General features: G+C 33.8%; 1 protein-coding gene across 50 annotated transcripts in view; it reads left to right on the top strand.

Moving 5' to 3' along the window:
* The window catches only part of RIMS1 (regulating synaptic membrane exocytosis 1), a 488,816-nt gene that overhangs the window by 332,731 nt on the left and 132,026 nt on the right, over positions 1-24,059 (top strand). For 14 of the 50 annotated variants that reach the window (XM_047101869.1, XM_047101845.1, XM_047101839.1 and 11 more), the window contains exons 12-15: positions 692-848; positions 1,830-1,955; positions 3,504-3,566; positions 8,145-8,234. In XM_047101869.1, coding sequence (XP_046957825.1) covers positions 692-848; positions 1,830-1,955; positions 3,504-3,566; positions 8,145-8,234 — 436 coding nt within the window. Of the gene's footprint in view, positions 1-691; positions 849-1,829; positions 1,956-3,503; positions 3,567-7,177; positions 7,256-7,568; positions 7,683-8,144; positions 8,235-16,765; positions 16,850-24,059 lie in introns of all 50 variants that reach the window. The other 36 variants (XM_047101871.1, XM_047101848.1, XM_047101846.1 and 33 more) reach the window with 14 other exon arrangements.

The following is a 24,059-nucleotide window of genomic DNA, read 5'->3' as shown; positions in this document are numbered from 1 at the left end:
ATTTGTGGAATAGGTTCAGATGTCTGAAGTAGATTTGATGATTGTTTCTATAGGAGGATTAATCTTCTCTACATTATTGCCATAGTCATCTCCATCCATACACTATTTTCACTTGAAAATTGCAGTATTATATGTGGTTTGCAAAATTCAGTCAGTATTTGTAATAGTGAAGATCTAGTACTTTTCTTTGTTAACTAAAATTTATATGATGATATTTTCATTTTCTTATTTGCAAAGCCATCTAAAATCCAGCCAAGATAGTTTATCCTGTGGAAGAAAAGTTCAAATAACTTTTAAAGAGACACCAAATTTCCAAGCATTGATTTATCTGTTAACTATAGTTCCCTGTCAAGTTCTTGATCTGGGTTGCTGAAAAATCACTAACTCATTCATTTTCTGAATTAAAATAGTATCCCAACTCATTATAATGTCTGAGGCATCAACTGTCATATTCATATTCAGTATCTCCATGGTACCTTTGAACAAATCTGTAGCCTGTTTTTATGCATGTATATGTTACATTCTATGTACGTATACTTAATAGTTTTGAAGAGAAAGGTTAATAATATTGATTGCATGGCATTTATTTTCATAGGTCAGTGGCTGCTTTAGATGTAATCTGATATTTCCACATTAAAGTTTATGTTATAGAAGAATACTGACAGATTTTTTTTGTGTGTACTCTTGCCAGTAGGTTATAGGTCTAGTGCTAGAGAAAGTAAATCTACAACATTAACTGTGCCAGAACAGCAAAGAACAACTCATCACCGCTCACGTTCAGTATCTCCTCACCGCGGCGATGATCAGGGAAGGCCGCGTTCACGTTTACCAAATGTGCCATTACAGAGGTAGGCTTTAAGATGGGTTTAGTGTCTCTGAGAGTACTTTTTAATTTTAATATAATGTAAGCTGCCACAAGACTGTTACTGAAATGAAATAACAGCTTGTTCAGTCAGGTTCTTTTCTTCAGAATCATTTGTAGGCAAAATGTCTTTTTATTCATTACCCAACCTATCTTACATTCTGTTCTTGAATCTCAAGAAATTTTTTTTCCAGGGAGTCAAAGAAGTTTATGTCCCAAGCACAGTTTTTGAATAACTATCTTGTATTGTTTGCTAGTTTTCTCTCCTGTTAGGAAAAATTGTATCATAGTGAATAACCTGTGGAAGAAATGGCAAAGAGGAAGAGGTTAAGAGGGAGAGTGTATTTTATTTTATTTTATTTTTAATTTTTTTTAACGTTTATTTATTTTTGAGACAGAGAGAGACAGAGCATGAACAGGGGAGGGGCAGAGAGAAAAGGAGACACAGAATCTGAAACAGTCTCCAGGCTCTGAGCTGTCAGCACAGAGCCCGACCTGGGGCTCAAACTCATGGACCGTGAGATCATGACCTGAGCCGAAGTCGGATGCTTAACCGACCAAGCCACCCAGGCACCCCTAGGGAGAATCTATTTTTAAGAAATTTAGAATTGTCTCTTTGAAGCACTTTAAATGCTTAGAAAAGTATATAAAGCATAAATCATGTAGTGCCGTATTTTATCTTCTATTGAAACATACTTCTTAAATTTTAATTAAATATGCAGATGAAAATTGTGGTCCTTTTTTGACAGAGGTGAAAAGAGGGTTGAAGAAATGTAGCTCAGGCAGAGCACTCAGAGAATAAATACCGTTAGCTCATTGATAAAATATGTATTTGGTTATGATGCCAACACTTTTTAAGCCATGCCAGTTATCTGCCAGTTACTGTCAAATCTTCCCCATTAGTCTGTCGGCCTGATTTGGGAAGATGATACACTTTGATGCATACGAATTTTTGTAATTATTTTAGGAGTTTAGATGAAATTCATCCAACAAGAAGGTCACGTTCTCCAACTAGACACCATGATGCCTCCCGAAGTCCAGTTGATCACAGATCCAGAGATGTGGATAGTCAGTATTTATCAGAACAAGACAGGTATCTGTTCAAATTATGATCTCAACATTATAACTTTTTGTTCTGTTTTAACTTATGGTAAATATCTTGGCATAGTACATTAGAAAGTAAAAGTATTTAATCACTCAAAATTTAACTCTCAAGGAACAACTGTTCAGGGTATCCCAATAGAAATGCAACTTTAAGGAGTATTTGGCTAACATTATATTGTCATAATGTGTGCATTTTTTTACAGATCAAAATTTATGTTTAGCCAGGTTAAAGTGTGTAGCTTGTTGTTCTAACTTCTAGAAGGAAGCCTCCCTAAGCAATTTTCAATGTTTTATATTTTGTGGAATGCAGTCTTTGGGATGTTATTTATGTAATTATAAAAATATGTTTTTTATGTTATTAAATAATTTTGGATACAGGTCATCTGAAAGTTAATGTTGCAGAGTTTCTGTGAGGACTTCAGTAATAATATTTTTATATACTTAATTTTCATAAATGTATTTCTATAAAAAACAAAATAATTGAGATGGATTTTTTCATGTGAACAAGTACTTCCTGGACACAGTTACTAAAAATCTACATTACGACTCTATTGTTCTACATGCCCATAGACTTTCTTCTCAAACTAACCACATAACTGTATAATATGCTAGGCCACAAGCTCAGGATCTGAATTAAGGTTTTAGGATACCCACCTTGTTCAATATCCTCTTCTGGCTTTTTAAAGTAGAGAAACTTTCAGGAAGGAGTAGGGAAATGATACAGTGGTGCTTAATGATTGACTTTTTCCTGTGTAGTCAAGGACATAGAACTCAGTAGAGCTTCTTAACCATTTATTGTCATCCTACCATGGGAAGTGATGCCATGACCTTCAAGAGTGTAGTCATATTGGGTACTGAGACAAGAACTACTCTGAGGAATAGGATTCCACACTGCTCAGCCTGAGTTGAGTTGAGTGAGGGTCACTTTGTCAACATTCATTGGGGCCACTATGATGTTAGGTGAGGATGGAAAAAAGGACTTCTTGACCAAGGCATTTAATAAAGTGAGATTAATTTGAGTGTAGAAAAAGTACAATCTTAAAATAAAACAATTCTAATTGAGTATATTCATGATTGGTTAAAAAAAAACTAATATGTGATACTGTGTTTTTAGTGGCTGTAGAAACCAAGAGGACTATCATGCTTAGGGTTCCAATTAGCATGAGAAAGGCCAGGTGTATAGGCCTTTCAAAGGTCTTTAAAATATCCAAGTATCTGGAATTGGAAATAGATTTCTATGTCTTATTTGGGGAGGGTTTAGTTTAGTTTTGTCTTAGTATTTTGTAAAGTCACTTGGAGATATAATAGCAAATCAGCAACAGCTAGGACTTTGACCATAATGTTTGTACTTTATTGTTTAAATTTTTTAAAATACTGTCATGTTTCTTTTTGTTTAACCTCTCAAGCAAATATGCTAGTGCAGACAATCTGGTTTCTTCCCTTTTCATGTTTTCATCGGCATACCATTGGCATAACCCATGTCATTTAATGCCTCATGATTTATCTGTTCCATTCACCACCCATCCTGTCTGTGCAGTGAGCTTCTTATGCTGCCCAGAGCAAAACGAGGACGAAGTGCAGAATGCCTCCATACTACCAGGTAAATACAGGGATTTGGTAATGGTAACTGTGTGTGATGACTCTCTTTCCATTCTACTATTCTTTCTTCTCTCCCTTAATGGTATGATGACAAATATGTTAAATTAATTCAAAATTTGTTTTGTTTTATTGGAGGTTGTGGAAAGGTTCCAAATATATTTCAATTCTAATCCAGGCAGACTGCTTTCCTGTTTGTATATTCAGAATCCAGAGACTGATTCATGAGCCTCTTTGGAACTGTTTTACACATTCCTAAAACTGAGGAGCCAATTTTGCAATTACAATTCTAAATGCTCACCAGGGAGCAGCCCCCCCCCACCCCAACCTCCCCAACAACACACACACACCTGTCTAGTCACAAGAGGTCTTATCTGTGCATGGCAGTGTTACTGTTTTCGTGATTATAAGTTTGTTTTAGCCTTTTTAAAATTTCCTTTTGGAATCTAGTATGGTTGATATTCTGTTTGCTTTTATTTATTTTTCTTTAAATGTTTCTTTATTTTGGAGAAAGAGGGGGGGGAGAGAGAGAGAGACAGCATGTGCGCGAGCATAAGTAGGGGAGGGGCAGAGAGAGAGAGGAAGACACAGAATCTGAAGTAGGCTGCAGGCTCTGAGCTGTCAGCACAGACCCTGACATGGGCCCGAACTCACTAACCAAACTGTGAGATCATGACCTGGGCCGAAGTTGGATGCTTAACCAACTGAGCCACCCAGGTGCCCCAGATATTGTTTGCTTTTAATAAAATCTTCAGCAGTCACTTTTTGCCGACTGAACATCAGCTTCCTTCTTGATGAAGAATGAGAATCTTTGACCTTTGACTTCTAAACCTTCCCTCCCTCCATCCCCCCCAACACCAGTCCAGAAGGGTTACAATACAGACTTCCTCCTAAAAGCATGTAACAAACAATATGATGCTTCTTTAAAGATGAGAAGAAAAGGGGATGGAATATTCTCCTGTAAACTGGAGCTAAGAACCTGATACTTTATTGTCATCTCATTACATCTTAGATTTCACATCCAGAATAAATAAGTTAATGCATAAAACCTCTTACAGATTATTCATAGAATGCAGTCTGTAAATATTTATTGTCAATTTGGAGTTAATAGAAAGTAAGGAAATAGAAAGTCAGTGAAACAAACCAACACACAGACAGACTCTTTCATATATTTGGCCAACAGAAAGACAGTAGCAAGGCGAAGGAAGAGCTAGACCTGGAGCACCTGCATGCAATACTTGGTCAAATGCAGGATTTATTTTGTCTAGATGGAACATATGGTTCTGCTCAGTATTGCAAACATGATCGTGCTAATAAGAATTATTTCAACTTTATATATATATAAAATTAGCCTACTCATAACTACTTTCATGTTTGCTTGTAGCACCATGGGGGAAAAAATGAGGAAATAGTAGTTATGATTGTGAACTAGGGAAAAAATATAAAATGAGAAATGTTGTAAATATTATCTCAAATTCTTTATAATGCTCAACCGCCCAGGCTTACTATTACTTGTTCTTTCTGACAAATAGTTTGTTATAGGAACAAGGTTTTCTTTTTTTCTCATAGCTCTGTTGATTTGACTATAACTGTAAAAACAATAAAACAAAAACAAAACAAAATAAATTTAGACCAATAGTCTAAACAGAACAGCTAAATATATATTTTTTTCTTTCCCATGTTATCTACTTCTAAAGGTGAAATACGAGGAAGTATGATATACTGGTAATTTCATTATTTTGTACAATCTTCAAAATACATAATATCATATTTACTTTGGAATTTGAAGAATAAAATTTAAGAATTTGCTACTTTCTAGCAAACAATGAAAATAAAGTTCATTGGCCACCAAGCATAGTATTGTCATTAATATACTTTATCTCAATTCCCTGGCAGTAATTATATTATATGAATGTTATTATCCTAATTTTACAGATGAGGAAAGATCCTGAGAAAGTTTAATTTTATAAGTAACAGAGCAAGGATTCAAAATCAGGTCTATTGACATTTTCCACCAAACTTGGAAAATCTAGTTTTTCCAAAATTAGATTCTGAGGAGTTGGTGCTGTGTCAATAAAAGAGTTTGTGAGTCAAACAGATTTTGGAAACATTGCAAATTACAGTCCCTCCCTACTGATTTAATATGCACAGTATGTTAAAGTCATATACTAAAGAAATCTGTCTCATGTTGTTTAATTCATTTTCTGCCTATTTATTTTTATAATTAATATATAATATCCAGTTATTATGTTTATAACTTATAATTATTATAATTTAGTATTTATAATAAGTATTTATTTACTTATTTAACCATTAAACCATTTTTTCATAAAAACACAACCCAAGAAAGTAATGTTGTACAGAAAATTCAATAGCTGTCCGGTCATTAAGTGGTAAAGCCAAGGTGGGAATTTAGAACTTCTTACTATAAATAAATATTATGCTATTTTCCATTCTGTTTCACATTCTTTGCTAATCCTTGTTAGAGTGTTCCTGAATAATCACTTTTGAACCAATTGCTTTAAAAAGTAATATAGCAACTGGTATTAGAGATATTTTGCTAAGGTTAAGAGTTGAAAATAAGACTGTTGTCTGTGAAGCAGGCAAAATCCTTAGTTTCAGTAAATATGTCCTCAATTAGTATTCAAATATGGTACTCGAATATATTTTTAAACTGAAGCTTTAAGAGATTTCCTTTCATTTAGCCATTAGTATAAATATGAGTAAACCAGTGGGGTGTTTAAATGTTTAGTATGTCCTTAGCAAATGTTTATTCCCTTCCCTATTTATTGTATTTTAATGTAGGCCAAAATAGACAAGGGACTTTCATAACAGCAATTAAACTTGTCGAAACATTATTAAATCATCAAAAAATTAATTAATTAACTGGACCTAGTTTGTGCTTGGTGTAGTACAAACCATCCAGAATCCCTCATAGATCTTAAAAGAACTCAGATAAAGTTGGGCTTTTTTCTGCCATTTTCTGCGAAATCAAAATCCATATTCCCGTTTGCATCTATTGCCCATCCCATTTAATTTCCAGTGATAAATTTTACCTGTGGTTGGATTTGAATTCAGAAGCCAATAAATGGGAAGGATTTCCTCCATTGCAGCCACTTGATGTGTTGGTGGTGCCTTCTCTTACTGCAGTCTGATGCAGTGATCAGCTTTCTCCCTGCCATGCTGGTCAGCGCTTTGCTAATTACTAGAATGTTAACTCTCTCAGTCATATTTTAATTCCCAAATTACATAAATTATTTGGTTAGTACGTTTAGGTGTGAGTTGTTTACTTCCATAGAAGCAGGCATAAAATTAAATCAAGGATTAAAGAGTACATTTAAATATTGATTAACTCATAGAAGTTTGTTAGCAGATATTTTTCAAATTAAGGCAATTATAATTTTGAGTCTTTATCTTAATTATGAAAACAATGTCTATGATTCCATATTTTAATGATTCTTCTACCTTCAAATAATTATTGTGGTTATTCTGGGGGAAAAAAAAGATGCATCTTTGATTTTAGCTTTATAGGCCTCCTATTTTTTTTGTGTCTTAGTAAAATTTGCTTCCTGTATATTTTTCTGTTTTCTGCGTGTTTGTGTGGCCACGTTCCAGATATTTTGTTAGGCACTATAAAACATTACCGCCTAAGATGCCTTTATTAGAGAACAGTTCTCACTGGAATATTTACAGGTAAGAGTCATGACAGTGAGTCCCAGTTGTAAACTAATCCTGAATCCCTTGCCTACTAAAAATAACAAATTTAAATTCTAATAAAGCACTACCATTTCTTGAGAGTAATTATATGTAGAGAAACATTAATGATATCTAAAAATAACTTTAATTAATTATAAAATTTATTCTAGATTATCTCTCTAAATGAAATCTAATTACTCAAATATCAGAATTCTAGTTGTCTTGTCATTTATGTTATTTTGTTTGTTGATTTTAATTATGATAATTAATTTTATATTATTTTATTTTTGGATAATTTTGATTTGTGAAGCTCAATTCTGCCTGCACATACCAAAACCAAGTCAGTGACTAGACAGGACTTTCCCCTTCATCATGAATGCTTTAACACAAGAGTATTGAGATTTACTGATGAAATATTGGTTAGGTAAGAACATTTGGAAGTCATGCCTTCCACTTCCCTTGTCTAGTGTTGTGACCCAAAATAGTTGAGTTGTAAATTTTTTCTTCTCTGATGTCCTTCATTTTGTTTTGGTGTGGCATCTGTTCTTGGTAATGAAGTTTTAGGCATTTTGTTTTAGTGCTTTTTGTATCCCAGTTTTTTCATAAGAAGGTGTGATTTTAGTCTCATTTTTTTTTCAGTCTGAGACCCTTTTAAAACAATTATGCAACCCAATTCAAGCATAATCTTTGTTTAGTTTCATTTTCTAAACAAAATTTTGCACTGCCATCCTGTCAGCTCTCTCACACCCTTATGAACTGAATCACAGTGATTCTACATTTTATGTAAAGGGGACATTATTTTATGCTTTACTCTCTAACATGGTCTTCCTTTCTTTGTTTTCTTTGTCTTTCTCTTCTACCACTGGATGCAATGCACTGGCACTAGTGAACTGCAGCCCTCCCTTGACAGGGCTAGGAGTGCTAGTACCAACTGCTTGAGACCAGATACTAGTTTGCATTCACCAGAACGAGAAAGGTATAAAATAAAGACTTTCTTAATTCCCTGTCATTTGTACTAGTGGTTTTTTTTAATCACTTTGTTTTGTTTCATGTGAGTCTCACAGGTTTATTCATTCATGTTCACTTTGCTAACTGTCTCCATTCCCCCCTCCCCTTATGATACACGTCTACCTAGAGATATGTGTATGTGGGTCAGCCCGAGGGCACACATACACATATTTCCATGAATGTTGTTGCAAATGGTGTGATGTAATTTGTAACTGCTTCTGGCTGCTGCTTTTTCCCTTCTGTTCCTGTTCAGTGGTTTTATTTACACACTACTCAGGGAGCCTTCAGTATGCTGATAATGTGATAAGGTTCAGTGAGTTATCTGAAGGGGAGGATCACTTTCCTATTAGTTCCGATGATAAATAGTATTTGTAGGTTTCAGCAGTCTTTCCCAAACTTAAAGTAAGAATTTCATTTAGGTAGAAAACTTGCCATGTGAATTTATATTCGCTGTTTAGTCAACCTACTCTTTGATATAGATCACATTTTGCAGTAAGTTACATTTTGACAACAAAAAATGTTATGTCTATCTTAGATCTTATGATGCCTTACAAAATAAATGCACATTATACATACACACACAGTTTTGCTTAACACTTTTAATTGATTAATAAATAATTCTGATTTTAATTCAAATGTATTCAGTGTTTTTGTATTACAATGTCTCCTAATTTTGAGCAGCTAATTTTTCCATCGTAGTGGAACTTTCTATCTCAGTAAACTTGGTTATCATTGATAGTCTTGGATGTAATTGTTTTTTCTTTTCAATTAGAAGTCAGTCACTGGAGATTTGTTTACTCCCTCTTTACAAACCCTGAAGAAAAAATGTTTAGTGATGCTAATGTGTAACCCACTTCTCTTCTTTAGAGGCTGCTTAAAGCTTTTCTTTAGCAATCTTTCTAGACTAAATCTGTTTATTTGTTTATGAGCTGTTTATTTCTGGACTTGAATAATCGGTACAGATATACACACCCTTTTTTTACTGTTGTCATAACATTCTACTGAGAAGTTTACTTTTTTGTTTTTAATTCTTTTGTATTTTTCTATTTTGTAATAGAATACAGTAGAATCTAACTCATATATGTTGTATTTTTTTTATATTTGTAGTAGAAATTTTAGTTGAAATGGCTATTGGGTCTTCTAAAATCACAGCTGAAATTGTTCTATTTTTCCTCTTTTGTTATATATTATTCCTCTCCCCAAGAAAAAAGTAAATACAAGAGTAGCCAGAAAAATCTTTTTATATTTTTTACTTATTTTTTATTTCCTTATATGTTCTGTTTGGTATTAAAACAAGACAGAATTGTTCAAGTCAGTAGAATATTCTGACTACAACAACACCATAACATTTTTAATATCTTTATATAGGTGCTAGCTAATAGAAGTATAACACAAGCCACATTTATAATTTTTAATTTTCTGGTTACCATATTAAAAAGATGAAGTTAAATTTAATACTTTGACCCAGTATATATCTGACAATGATATCTGACATATCATTATGACATATAGTCTATTGAAAAGTATAGATATTTTGCATGTCTGTTTTCATAGTGCTTAGTAGACACTGGTGGGTTGTGGCTACTGTATTGGATACCACAGGTTTATCCTTATGCTGAAACCTATCTAGCATATGTTCCCTTGTTACACTAAAGCCATAGGGTTCACAAATCCATGTGTTGGTATATTTAACCTCTCAGATAATACCCTTAAAATAGATCAGCGTGTAGACAAATATTCTGGCCAAGTTATTGTACCGGTCACAATAGTCTAAGGTCTAAGTGAATGTACTTACTTTTGATAGAAGAAAAGTATGATTGAAATCTATATTCACTATATATTGAATACAAAGAAATTTTCCATTAAAAAATGAGACAGAGAGGCAGGAATTGGTATTCTCATTGATCTTTAATTTATTGTGGTCAACTTTATTGCCAAGAAGAAAATAAATGAGATAGGTTTCATCAAGAAAATTACAGAAGCTGTAGATTCTTACTGGTTTGGAGGATAGGGACTTCAGATGCCCTTTTGTGCACACGCCTATAAGCGGCTTTGAGGCAGAACATCATAGTATCAACAGTGGTGACTTTGTTCTCCACTGTAGCTAAAGTCCCTAGACAGGATGTGCAGAGAGTAGGAATGGAGAGGTTTAGAGGGCTTTCCAGGTTATTAATTTCTCTGATTGAGCAGAGAGCTTCTTATGTTAATGCCTAATTTATTATACATAGTAGATAAAATGTTAAAGAAAAATTTTAAACATAATTTCATATACTTAAGATAGTAACGTATTTCCACAGCCCACAGCCTCGTGAACTAAACAACTTGCTGATTCTAAACCATTTTGATGAATGTTTGTATGTTGTTATACCAACTCAGTGCCCTTTTCTGAAGAATTTTCACTCACTTTTAAAACAAATGAAGTATTGTGTCAGTGCAAAGAATGAAACTGTCAAAGCAGACTCAGTGTCCAACACCATAGTTCACTAATGATTCAAAGATAAAGGAGCACCAGGCACTAGTGACCTATTCTTTTCTTGAAGGAGTCCATTTTGTCTCCTTCATTAGGATGGTTTGGCCCAGGCTGAATAATGCATGTAGAAGCACTGTTTGCAAAGGAAGCCATTTCAGTTTTTGAGTGTCTTCATTATATATTCTGTTGATTACACTAATAACAAAAATAATTATGGATTACCCCATTGCTCATTCTAGTCATGCTTAAGAAAATTTGGGTTTATTTGCAATAAAAGGTCTAGAAAGACTAATTATTTCCTACTAAAGATGTCTAATAGAGGACTCTCCTTTATCTTTTCATTAGCAAATACCATTGAATATTTACAAGGAAGTTTAGTTAAGGTTGTTTCAATTTTCCTTCATCTTTATTCAGGGTCTGTTGAGGTCATTCATTCCCCTTGTTCCCTGTTTGGGAACGAGTAAGTTATAGGCTTGCCATTAACCTTTTCTTTCCAAGATTTTAAAACAAATTATTACTGAAATGTTCAGAAGCATTTATTGTTAGAGCTACTGGAGAACATTTGCTTTCCTGGGATATTTTATCTTCTTCCTTGACTGTTCACAGAAATCACAGCCTTACTGAAGGCTCATGAAATGGTAGTGTATACTTACTGCCTCCATTTTTTAACCTCCTAGTAAATCCTGCAGTCTGACTTCTACCCCTTACCGTGGCTCTACCACTATGCTGAAATTCCTCTATGAACTACACTGGCTCCCTGATTGTCCAACAGTGTCTTGCAACATTTTGCATTAACCACCCAGTCACTTGAACCTCTCTTGTATTTAGTACCTTCTGCAGATTTTCTTTCTTAGGCCTTGGTTATGACCCAGCCTCTTCTTGCAGACTTCTCTTCCTATCTCACCCCACACAGATAGGTGTTCTCCTGGCTCCATCTTCATTTTTGTTTTTCCCCACTCATTCTGTCCCTGAAATTATATTTCTATCAAAAACTTCCATTCTAATTAATACCTATGAAGACAACACTCTACTGTAATTGACCAGGCCAGAACTTTCCCTTGAGTGCTAGGTCTAAATTTTAAAAGTTGCCATTTGTGTACATCAAAATGTCTAATTTAAATTCATTATCTCCTCTTATATCCTTTCTTTTTTTTTAATTTAAGTTTATTTACTTATTTTGAGAGAAACAGAGCACAAGTGGGAGAGGGGCAGAGAGAGACAGAGAGAGGGAGGGAGGGAGAATTGCAAGCAGGCTCTGTACTTTCAGCACAGAGCCCAATGCAGGGCTCAAACCCATGAGCCGTGAGATCATAACCTGAACTCAAACCAAGAGTCGGATGCTTAACCAACTAAGTCACTCAGGCACCGCTCCCCTTACATCCTTTTATAGCAAAATACTTTCTCTCCCTAAATTTTCCTCTTATTAGGATGGCTTTGACATATAATAAAGCACATTAGCTGGAAACATTTTTCCTGCTCCTTCACATTCAGTGAATCAGTAAATCCTATCAGTTCTCTTTTCAGAATCTCCCAAACAGATCCCTTACCTTGATTATATTGAATTATATTCTAGCCCTTCCCTTGTCACTCTTGCCCAATTGATTTTTTCATGAGCTTTATTAGTAGTATTTATTCCTTCTTGTCTCAAGTTTTCTATCCATTAAAATTAAAATGCCATTTTTCCTTTGTTGTCTGCTTAAAATTTTTACTCATTCTTCAAAAATTTAGGTCTAATAACCATAGCTTTTATAAAACCCATTTATACTACCCCCCCTTCTCTTTTGTCAGAATTATTTACTTTCTGGGCCCACATGATACTACATATTTCTATTAAAACACGTTATATTTTACTTAAATGGTATTTATTTCTTTTGCTATATTGTATACCTGGAGGACAGGAATCATATCTTATTTGTCCTTGCCATCTCTTGTGATAGCATTATTATTTTTTACTTAGTAAATGCTCAATTTGGAGATTTGGGGAACTTAAAAAATACACCCTATTTTCTGCTCCCAAATTTGGGTCTAATTGTGAGCTAGACCCAAGAACTAGAAGAAGGGACATCTAATTATCACCGTAAATACAGTGAACAAGTTTAGAAGCTGTGACTTTAGGTCTATAAGCTTGTTAATAACTAACTCACCCTAGAATCAGCCAGATTCACAGAACCACAAGACAGGTTCAGGCCCAGGCCTCACATCTTAACAGCTGCTTTGTAGGTTTATGTCCTGTAGCATTTACCATTTGTAGGTAGCTTGATTTGGAAGGAGTCATCCAGAAAGGACTAAGTTACCTGTGCCTGGTCCTTTAACATAGTCACTGATCTTATAAGCCAGTCCTCCTTTCTTGGGGTAGCCTGAGGCGAAGGGTAGAAAGAGACCAGGAGCTTGCTTGAATAAATTTCCCTCTACATGGAAAACATGAGGAATAAGGGAAAGGAGGTACCTACCTAAAACTTAACAACTGTAATTTGAATTAAAATAAATAAACTGGAATTAAAATTAAAAAAAAAAACAGTATAAGTATCTATATTAATTTTACTTTAAAACAATATTGGGAAAAATGAGGGTTTTTTTTCTTTTTTTTTTCTTTTTATGTATTTTTGTTTCAAGTTTTTATTTATAAACTCCAGTTAGATAACATATAATGTAACATTAATTTCAGGAGTAGAATTAAGTGATTCATCATTTACATAGAACACCCAGTGTTCATCAGAAGTGCCCTCCTTAATAGCCATCAGCCATTGTTTTAAAGATTTTCTTTTTAAGTAATCTCTACACCCAATGTGGGGCTCAAACACACAATCCTGAGAGGAAGAGTCACATGCTCTTCCGACTGAGCCCACCAGGTGTACCCCATCACACACATTTTAAAAGACTAAAATAAATAGTGGGATTAGAATATAAAAATAGTATATAATCAGTTGTCTCATTTGTTCAGATTTAGGTTCTAATATTACAGTAATTCACAGATTAAAAAAAATTTTTTTAATGTTTATTGTTGAGAGAGAGAGAGACAGAGAGTGAGTGGAGGAGGGGCAGAGAGAGAGGGAGACACAGAATCCAAAGCAGACTCCAGGCTCTGAGCTGTCAGCACAGAGCGCAGTGCAGAGCTTGAACTCATGAACTGCGAGATCATAACCTGAGCCTAAGTCAGACACCTAACCGACTGGGCCACCCAGGCACCCCAACTCACAGATATTTCTTTTGCTATTTATGGAGTGAATGGTTTACATTTCCATATAATTTCTCTTTCAGATAATTAAGCTGCTTTTCCATGTTCTGCCAAGAGAGATGCACCATTGAAGGATGTGTACATATGAAAGCATAAATATTAGTTGCACTTTTAAACACATGTGTATTTGTTTTATAGTGTATTATTGCTGGGGAAAAAAGACATGATGAAAGAACCATTTATTTGCATATCGAGACCTGTCAATTCTAATTCCTTTATATCTTATCAGCAGGTCCCCTCACCACTGGTAATCTGTTACTTAAGGTTCTCACTATTTCTTACCTGTATTAACTTACTATCTACTTGGATATTTGCAAATATAAGCTACTTATTCAGTGCAATGCATAGTTTATATAACTGTCAAAACTCAACCAAAAAACACTACAATTCCTTATGCAAGGAGCTCACAGCCTGTTAATTCCATGCCTTAACCATCAGAGTGACCTTTCTTCTACTGTGATCACAGTGAAAGGGATGAGCTCCAACAAATAGACATTCCTGAATTAATGAATTTAGGATACCTGATGTTAAAGTGCAAATACTGTAACTAACCAGTGTAACTTATAGGCAAGCTAGTTTGGAAAGAGAAATCAAGAAAAGGAGCTTCATGATTAACAGCTGCACCATGCTACCTTCCAAGATGAAAATGGAAGTTGAACCCTGTGTTTTGGCAAAATAACAAGGGGATAAAGATTCAAATTTTGACCTTTTATTCTTTGTAATAGGAGAGAAAGAAGTTGCACACAATTTAAAAACATGTAAAATATCCTAGTATATTTGAAACTCACAAATATGGGTTCTGTTAAAACTTACCTAATATCTAGTCTTTGGACAAAAATTGAGCATAAGTTGGTCTTGCTCCCATATTAAATATATGGTGGGAAAGCAAATCGATTTTATTATATTGGTACCATATATCAGCATATTCAGAAGGACTTTGAATGTACAGATAATCCATGTATTATGCTAAATATTTTGTCAAGAATTACCTTTTCATAGCTTGCATTCACAATTGCTTGTTTCCAAATGTACACCTTTCTCCTTCATAGCTTTTCACCGCATGTTTCATAATTACAGCATTTTTCTTTACTTTTTTGTTTAAATAAACACAAGGACTGGAATTTTGCCTCAAGAAGCAAGGTTACTCATGATCCTGTCAAGTTAACATTACTTATCACTTTACAGAAAAACACATTAGCCATGTTTTTGTGTTTCCAAATCCTGTAAAACTTTCAGCACCTCAAGTTTTAACATGACTGAATCCAGCTTCATGTAGAAGACAGGGTGGTTGTGATTTCAATTATTTTAGAAATATTTTTTCGTTATTGTTCTTCAGAACAGAAGCCAGTAAAGTGAAATATATTTTAAAGCTTTTGGACTGGGTTGACCAATTATCTCAATAATCTAAAATTATTAAATAATTTCAAATTAATGCAAAGTATTTTTACTTTCACAAACATGTAACACATTTAAGAGTACACGTCACACAATTTTCTCTTCTGCCTAAATTCTGCTATTGAATACTTTATTGGCCTCACACCTTCCTCAAAGCCCTGCTTGAATCATGACAAGTTTATCTAAGGCTGATTGATGAAGCAGGCTTCCAAAGGGCTTTCAGAATCGAGTATCTGCTGGTCTCAGATATCCTGGTCACATGTTGACAGCCCTTTGCTGTTTTTGTCTAGATTATCAACTAAATCCAATAAGCCAAGTGAAAAGGCAAAAAATACAGATTAAAAAAACAAACAAACAACAGGACCATTTACTTAAAATAATTATAAAATCTTATATCTAGATGAGTCCTTAAAGATCATTCAGTTATCCCTTGTTGAATAAAAGGAAGCCAATATTAACAGAAATTATCCTGTTTAAAATGCTCATATCTAATATGTAAAAATTTCCAAATCTGGCCTGCTCTGTCCCTTATTGTCTCTTTTCAGTTTTCAACTAGGTGTTTGTAATTTGTGGTTATACACAGACAGAATCTCAAAATAGTTAACAAAGAATAAACCAAGATTCCGACTTTCATTTAACTGTTATTCACAAAAAATATTATTGTAAATACAGAAATAAAAAAAACCACTGTTTAATCTATTGGGAGATACTTTTGCAAATAAAGATTTGCAGAAATTTTTTACCAGTAATATTTCCCACTTTTATCCCTCAGTGTTTTTTACTCACAATTTTTAAATTTCAGTAATTAGTGCTACGGTTTCCCCCAAGAAAATTTGTTAAGATTTCACTGGTTAGCATTCCTATGAATTATTTCTTAATGTCCTTGTTTCCACACTGAAGAGCATTTTTCTTTCTTTCACCTAAACTGTGTTTCTCCTTTGTATTAAATTCACACACCTCATCTTTGCCACTTTATCCAGTAATTTCAACACCTGGTATCAACTAAGTATTGGTACCTTATTAAACCTATTTTATTCAAGCATAAGCCAAATTCTTAAGGGTGCATCTTTTTCACTTAAAGTTATATATATGTATGTGTGCAGATATGTATACACACACAAGCACGGTTTAAAAGAAAACAATTACACATAATAGATTTCAAACATCTTCCCAAGTAAATTGTTTCTCTGTTCACTTATAGGGTAACAAGATTGATTTTCTTACAACATTATAATTTATCTTTCCAAGGCTTATCAAAATCAAGAGTAAATTGTGGAGCAAAGAAGCTACCCTTTGCCTTTTTGCGGTGCTTTTCCAGTCCTGTTGTTCCATATATTCTTTTATGTTAGAAGTTACTAAATGTCCTGTTTTTTTCCTGTCTTGTTCATTGGGCAAACAGGGGTAAATGGTCCCCCTCCCTAGATAGGAGACGACCTCCTAGCCCCAGGATTCAAATCCAGCATGCATCTCCGGAGAATGACAGGTACTAGCCAACTCCTCCTCACAGACAAGTGGCTTCAACAGGCTTCTAGGCCACCAAGTGAAGGATGACCAAGAAATGTGGGTTGTGATATGCTTCCTTTCAGGAGCCAGAACCACATATTTTGCATATCCACCTCTAATAACACACCTCAGAGTGTTTCCTGAAATGAGAGTGGCATGCAAATGCTATAGTTTAGACAAACTAAGCCAGATCCAGTGGAAGAGTTCTGTTTTAAATGGGCATTTGTTTCAGTGTTTTGATTTTCTAGAAACACACTTAAATAATTGTTTTTGTTTAAACATTCATGAATAAATAAAAATTTTCAGGTGCTTTAAAATTTATTAAAATCTGTGACAGACTTTTCTTTGTTATATCGGTTGGCGGTTTAATCTCAGTTGTCTTGTTTTTTTACTACATAAATTTGTTAATAATAATTTTAGGTTTGGAGGTACATTAAAAACATCTGATTGAAAGTAGAATAATGGGTTCTTATAAATCGTATGAATATTGTGTTTTTAAACCAAATACTGCCAAGGGCTAGAGCCAGTCTACAAGGTAGGTTTTTAAAAATAGCATCAGTGCTTTGAATCTACTTCATGCTGATATGTCAGAAATGCTTTGTTACCTTTCTCGGTGGTAGTTAACCCACTTCTCCTGTTTTATGATGTCTGTTATATATAGTCCTTACCTTTAAGTATCTTTTTCTGACTGGTCACAGAAGGTTATTGGATATTTAGGATATGTTTCTTCTAGTTTAAGTAGAAATTCAGTCAACACATTGGTAATATATATTAAATAGATAAGTATGTTTGGTAGCTCAGAAACAGAATAGCTAGTCATGCAAGCATATACAGGAGGTTCCTTTTGTTTATTTGTTTCCACTATGTGTGGTGATAGCAGAGTAATTGCAGTCTTACTTAAGAGTGATGTAATTTTTTTTTTCAATATCTGTAAATAGTCGAAATATCTTCAGGATTTCAAATGGAAAGAAAACTAAACCCTGTCACCCAGAAAAAATTAAGTCATCTTACAAATGTTGGAAAGGACCACAAACTAGTAGTTTATAAAGACTTTAAGAATATTTTATCATCTTTTAATCTTTAAGAAATTTACCTTTTAATATGACTTAAAGTATTTGAAATTTAAAACTAATTCCTTCTGCTACTTATCTGGTTTCTAGGATAGAATTTCTTTTTTTTTTTTTAATTTTTTTTTTAACGTTTATTTATTTTTGAGACAGAGAGAGAGCATGAACAGGGGAGGGTCAGAGAGAGGGAGACACAGAATCTGAAACAGGCTCCAGGCCCTGAGCTGGCAGCACAGGGCTCGACGCGGGGCTCGAACTCACGGACCGCGAGATCATGACCTGAGCCAAAGTCGGCCGCTTAACCGACTGAGCCACCCAGGCGCCCCTAGAATTTCTGAGAATAGACAAATTAGTAAAATATCCAATCTAAAAATTATTATAAATTTAAAGTAGTCTCAAAAAAGATACAAAATAATCATATAAATTAAATCAAAGGTTACATCCATTGCTACTCATTCATTGAACAGATATTTATTGTGCCCTGCTATGCACACTATTCTTATGGCTAGCGTCACAGCACGTATAAGAAAAGCAAAGTTCTGGCCATTCAAGCAACTTAGAATTTCCTTTTATAAAACACAATTCTGGAAAGCCTTTGAATTCATTCCACACAAATGAATCAGTGGATTTCATCATATGTACTGACTGAGTATAGGACAATTAAATATAATGGTCTTTATAATATAAATGTAAGTTTATCAGGACATAGATTAAGCAAAATGGATATCCAAACAATAGTTTCAGTTCTTATATACATGAGATGAAAATTAGTTGAAAATTAGATGTCACTTAATGACATATGAATTAATTCTGTTATTTGATTTAATAGATTGTATATATAACTTTATGGGTAGTTTTAGGAATGGAAATGGTCATTTTAGGTAAGATTACTATGGAAACCTTTACTAATATGTAATTCTGAATACACATTTTTTTATTATGACGATTTGTAAATAAGATCCATGTTCAACCAACAGAAATACTTTTTAAATAGCTGGATACTATTACTTGTTACTATAGGGAACAGAGAGTTATTTACAATAAACTTTTATTAAAATATAGGAATATGTGCCCATAAAAATGATAGAGGAATAGCGAAATCAACAGATGCTAAATTCATAGGTAACCATGTCAGTCATTTGGCAAACTTAACTCTTGCATCTTACCTCTTATAAGATTTATTTATTTATTCAGAAGTTTCTACCAATTTCCAAATGAAGTTAATATAACATCAAATTTGGAGATGATGAATGCCCATAATGTTTTGGGCATCAGGTGACTTTTGCCCCAGGTCACTGGAAACTAAGAGAGTATTCTAAAATCAGTCACAGTTTATATAATCAGCCTTTGGACGTCCTGTATCAGGGTCCTACTTGATTATAGAAGTAGTACAAAAAATTTTGCTTAAGACAGTTCCCTAGTAAGTTGGAAAGCATTTAGCTGCCCCTTTATTTCTTACAGCATAAATGTACACATACATGCATGTATGCACATACATGCACACACACAATTTTTAATGTATCCTTTCTCCACAATTTAATTTCAGTTTCAAACAGTCCTGATGTCATCTCAGGCTATATCATAGATTTATTTGTAATTAACATGGAAGTAGGTTTGTCTAGATCTGGAAAAATTTCCTAGAAGTTGTAGAATATTTAAAACAATGATAAAAAGAAAATACATAGATTTGGAACCCCAGGAATGGTTCTGACTGTAATATTGTAGGGAAAATTTCCTTGCAGTTTTATTACTAAAAATGTTCACATTTAAGAAATAATCACTCCAGTAACAAAATACCTCTTAGTAAATGGCATCATTTTAATATGTAAAAAGTAACTTTTATCAATCTGTGTATACATAATTCTGTTTATGAATCTTAATAAAATTTGCATCTATTTATGGCTTCAAACTAATCAAATTTTTTTTGCGTTACAAGTTAGAAACAAATGCGTTCTAACAAACCCCTGAAGCATCAAGGTTCTGAGTTTAGTGCTCACAGCTGAATCAATCATTCTTAAATGTGAAAGACTAGTATAAATAATCATAATTATTACTGACTAATTCTACTTTAAACTATTCTTGGTATAAATGCTTTTTCAGGAAAATGCAGTATATCCTTTTGGTACATTTTGACATGTATTTTAACCCTTTATTAACTTGAAGTTACCAATTCCAATATGTGATTAAATATATTTTTGCATCATTATACATGGTATCTTTAAGGATTTTTTTTAAGGTGTGTGACTTAAATAAATACTAAAAATATTTGATGAAATGACCCTATTTTCCAGGACTTTAAATTATTGGGAGAAGTAAATTATTGGAACAAGTAAAGCATCCCGCTGTGTTTAAGATTAATTCCTAAGTTGCTAAAGTTCTTTTTCTTTTGCAAATAATCTTATTTGTATAGTTTCCCACACCTGCCACTTAGTAGCAGCTACTTGCCTATTGGAATCTTTGACCAAAAGCGTCACATGGTTTCTTTTGATTCAAACTGAATGAATCTTCTCTTTTCATTAAGAGAATCTTCTGGAATGAAGAGATCATCTGTTTTTTTTTTACTTCCGAAATTCAGGGCAGTTACCACAGTGATACAGAGTTAATGTAGAACCATTCATAAATTCAGTACATTACTTACCATTTTTATTTGTTTCATAACATCTTTTGTTATCTGTGCTTTTCAAAGATGTTCTTTATTTGAATGAGTGAAATATACTCATTCACCAAAGTACTTAAGTCTGTTTAATGGCTATAGTCATATATATAACTATCAATACTTAAAAAATGTACATGCATCTTAACTGCATGCAGCTGTCTTCACTGTGTGTGAATATTTCTTATTTAAGTAGATTCTATTCACATACAATACTTTCTTCCTAAACTTATGAAGACACAAGATGAGTCACATCTTGAGTCACAGGATGGATTTGCATTCCACATTAAGCCATGTAGATCGTTGGCCAGCAAATATGCAGATATTTACTCATGATATCCGTGTTAATTCTAATTAAATTAAAACATTATGTGGTAGATTTTTGTTACATTTTCTCCCAAACAGAACATACTGTATTTTCATTTTATTATAAAATACCTTTAATAGTATTACTTTTTTTATTAACATTAACTTTAGACTTAATAGAATTGTAATATCTTGAGAAAAGCTGTATTTACCAATGTCTTTGGGAAATTGCTCTAATTGAGTTTAGTTACTGAGGAGGAAAGGAAAATAGCACAGAAATAGATTTTAACCATTACCTCTCTTCATTAGTACATTTTATGAATCTTCACATTTAAATTAATAGAATAATAAAGATGGAACTTCAAGAAATTAGATTAATTAGGAACATTGGATATAGAACATTGGATATGGAACATTGGATCCTTTTCAGATCGTTATTCTTGCTCTAATAATAAAATAATTGTTGTCATACCTTACATTTGAATTTAGTTTGATAACTTTTAAAGAATTCCACTTGTGCCCTGTGAACTAAGAATTATAGGATCAAAACCATACAAGTATTAAGTTTTGAAGTGAAGAGAAAGCTCAATAGTTCTGATTCTTGCATGTGTAAACCATAGAAACATTCTTTGTGAACAGTAAAATAATGATAAAAACTTTTAATAGAACAAAACTTGTTAAAACCCAATATAATTAAGACGTCATAGAAGCACTGTAACTTTTTTGTTCACTTCTCTCCAGGGGTCCCTCCAGTAAACATTAAATCATGCAAGCCACTGGATGGCAGAATGGGCAGAGAACCTAAGGACATGAGCTCATGATGGTGTCCTCACCAACTTACTAAAGCCCCTGTTATCTTGGATTAGTCACTTAAACCTTAGGGGACTCTGTTTCCTCATCTGTAAATTTAGGTAGTTTTAGGTGGACTAGCTGAATTCTAGTGTCCCTTGAAGACTACACTTGTGTCGGGGCGCCTGGGTGGCGCAGTCGGTTAAGCGTCCGACTTCAGCCAGGTCACGATCTCGCGGTCCGTGAGTTCGAGCCCCGCGTCGGGCTCTGGGCTGACAGCTCGGAGCCTGGAGCCTGCTTCCGATTCTGTGTCTCCCTCTCTCTCTGCCCCTCCCCCATTCATGCTCTGTCTCTCTCTGTCCCAAAAATAAAATAAACATTTAAAAAAAAAAATTATAAAAAAAAGACTACACTTGTGTCTATGCTGCCTTGTTGTATCATTGTAAGCATATATTGGGCCAATAATAATGACTGACAGTTCATTATGCATAAGGCAGTAACCAAATGGCATTTTTTATGGTATTTTGTATTTTACTGAAGCCCAGAAAACATGAAAAGTTTTATTTCTAAATTTATTTGATTTTATATAAAATGAATTTTGTAACCCTAATTACTTTTTTAGACTCTCAAGTTACAGAGTAAAACTCAAATTATTACTTTTTTAACCATTCACTCAATACCTATGAGCAGCTACTATGTGCTAGGTGTTGACGTTACAGTGATAACTCAGATGGATACCGTTCCTGATTGTGAGGAACTTAGAGTAATGTAAGGTAGAATGTGGTTCATTTCACTATGATCCATTTATGATTATATGATCAGTAGTTTCAGTAGTATAATATGTAACTGTACATGAATTGTTCTTATCTTTCCCATTTCACATGTCACAAGATTCTATTCTAAGAAAAGCTGTGTTTAAAATATGCAATGTATTCATAGTTGTAACTTGGGATTTGGAGTGGAAAAGACATTCGAATTTTCTACTTTCTTCTCTATTCTTCCTTTATACTGAATTATTACAATTAATGTGTATGTTATTTTAACTCAATTTGAAGATCCTTTTAAGTGGTTAAAAGAATGATAAAAACCTGTCCTTTGTAGAAATCTTAGGATGAATCTTCAATAAAAGCAAGTTTCTATAGCATTTAGAGAGAGAGAAAAAAGGTCATTCTTGACAAGTGAGTTAAAAATATAAAAAATTAGATGTATGAACCTCTGCATGAATTTTTGTCACCCAGTTATGGAACAGTGACTCTGAGTTTGGCACTATTATAGATAAATAAAATTCTTCACCTTCATGAAACAAATATATGTAACTATCAGTTTAAATAATACTTTTATAGCACTTACCACTAGCTAGTTCTAAGTAATGCTAAAACTACTACAAATCCTTGTTTTATGTAATGTTGCAAACAAAGACTATAATAAAAATAGTAATGTTGAAATATTTAGAGTTAGCAAACTTGCGATGTGGTAGTATTATTTCCACTTCACAGGTAAGAACAAAAAACTGAGGCACAAATTGGTTAAGTAACTTGACTAAAATCACCCAGCTAGACAGAAACAGACAGTTTAACCCAGACAGTACGAGTCCAGTGTCCATGCTTTTAACTACTGTGTTCCAGAGTCATTTATGTTACAGACGCAATGTGATCACTGCTTTTGAGATTGTGGAGTCTCATTTGACCTCGTGTTTTCACATTTAATGACTTTGTGCGTTAGAGAAAATTATTTAATCTCTCTAAGCCTCAATCTTTTTATTTTTAAAAGGGATAAAAGAGTAGTACCTACCTCACTAGATTGGTGAGATCAGATGAGTTAATTCCAGTAAAGCAGTCATGCCAGCATACAGCAAACTCTTAGTAAATGTTAGACGTCATTGGTATCATCATCATTGTTGTCATCACCACCATCATTTTGGATTGCTGTGATAATCAATCTAGTATACAGATATATTATAGGGATCAGAAGAGGAAGAAGACTTGAAAGTTTACAGAAGTAAAATCTCAGTGGGGTCCAGAAAGATTAATAGAAATTAGTAGGGATAGAAACAAAAGCAGACAAGTTCTAAAAGATGCTATAACTCTTTTGTTGTGCAGGGGTAAAAAGTTTGTACAAAAGTCTACCAGATTCTACACGTCCCTCACCACCACCCCCCTCATGGCCAAACTTGGCCATCTGACTCTTCCCTCTCCAACAATTTTCTTTCTGGTCTCCTTACTTTGCTTGGACATACCAGGCACAAACTTGCCTTAGGGCCCCTGTACTTGCTGTTTCATTTTCCTGGGATACATTTTCCTTAGATACATAACAGGTCTAACTCCCTCCTGATCTTAGGTTACCAATTCAAGGACTCCTTCCCTGATCACCTTACT

Source organism: Lynx rufus, unplaced genomic scaffold (assembly GCF_022079265.1).
Source record: "Lynx rufus isolate CCGP_SWC_20201006 ecotype Redwood Valley unplaced genomic scaffold, mLynRuf1.p SCAF_6, whole genome shotgun sequence".
Lineage (NCBI taxonomy): Eukaryota > Metazoa > Chordata > Mammalia > Carnivora > Felidae > Lynx > Lynx rufus.
The sequence above is the reverse complement of the archived record's forward strand: the minus strand, read 5'-3'. Positions and strand labels throughout refer to the sequence as shown.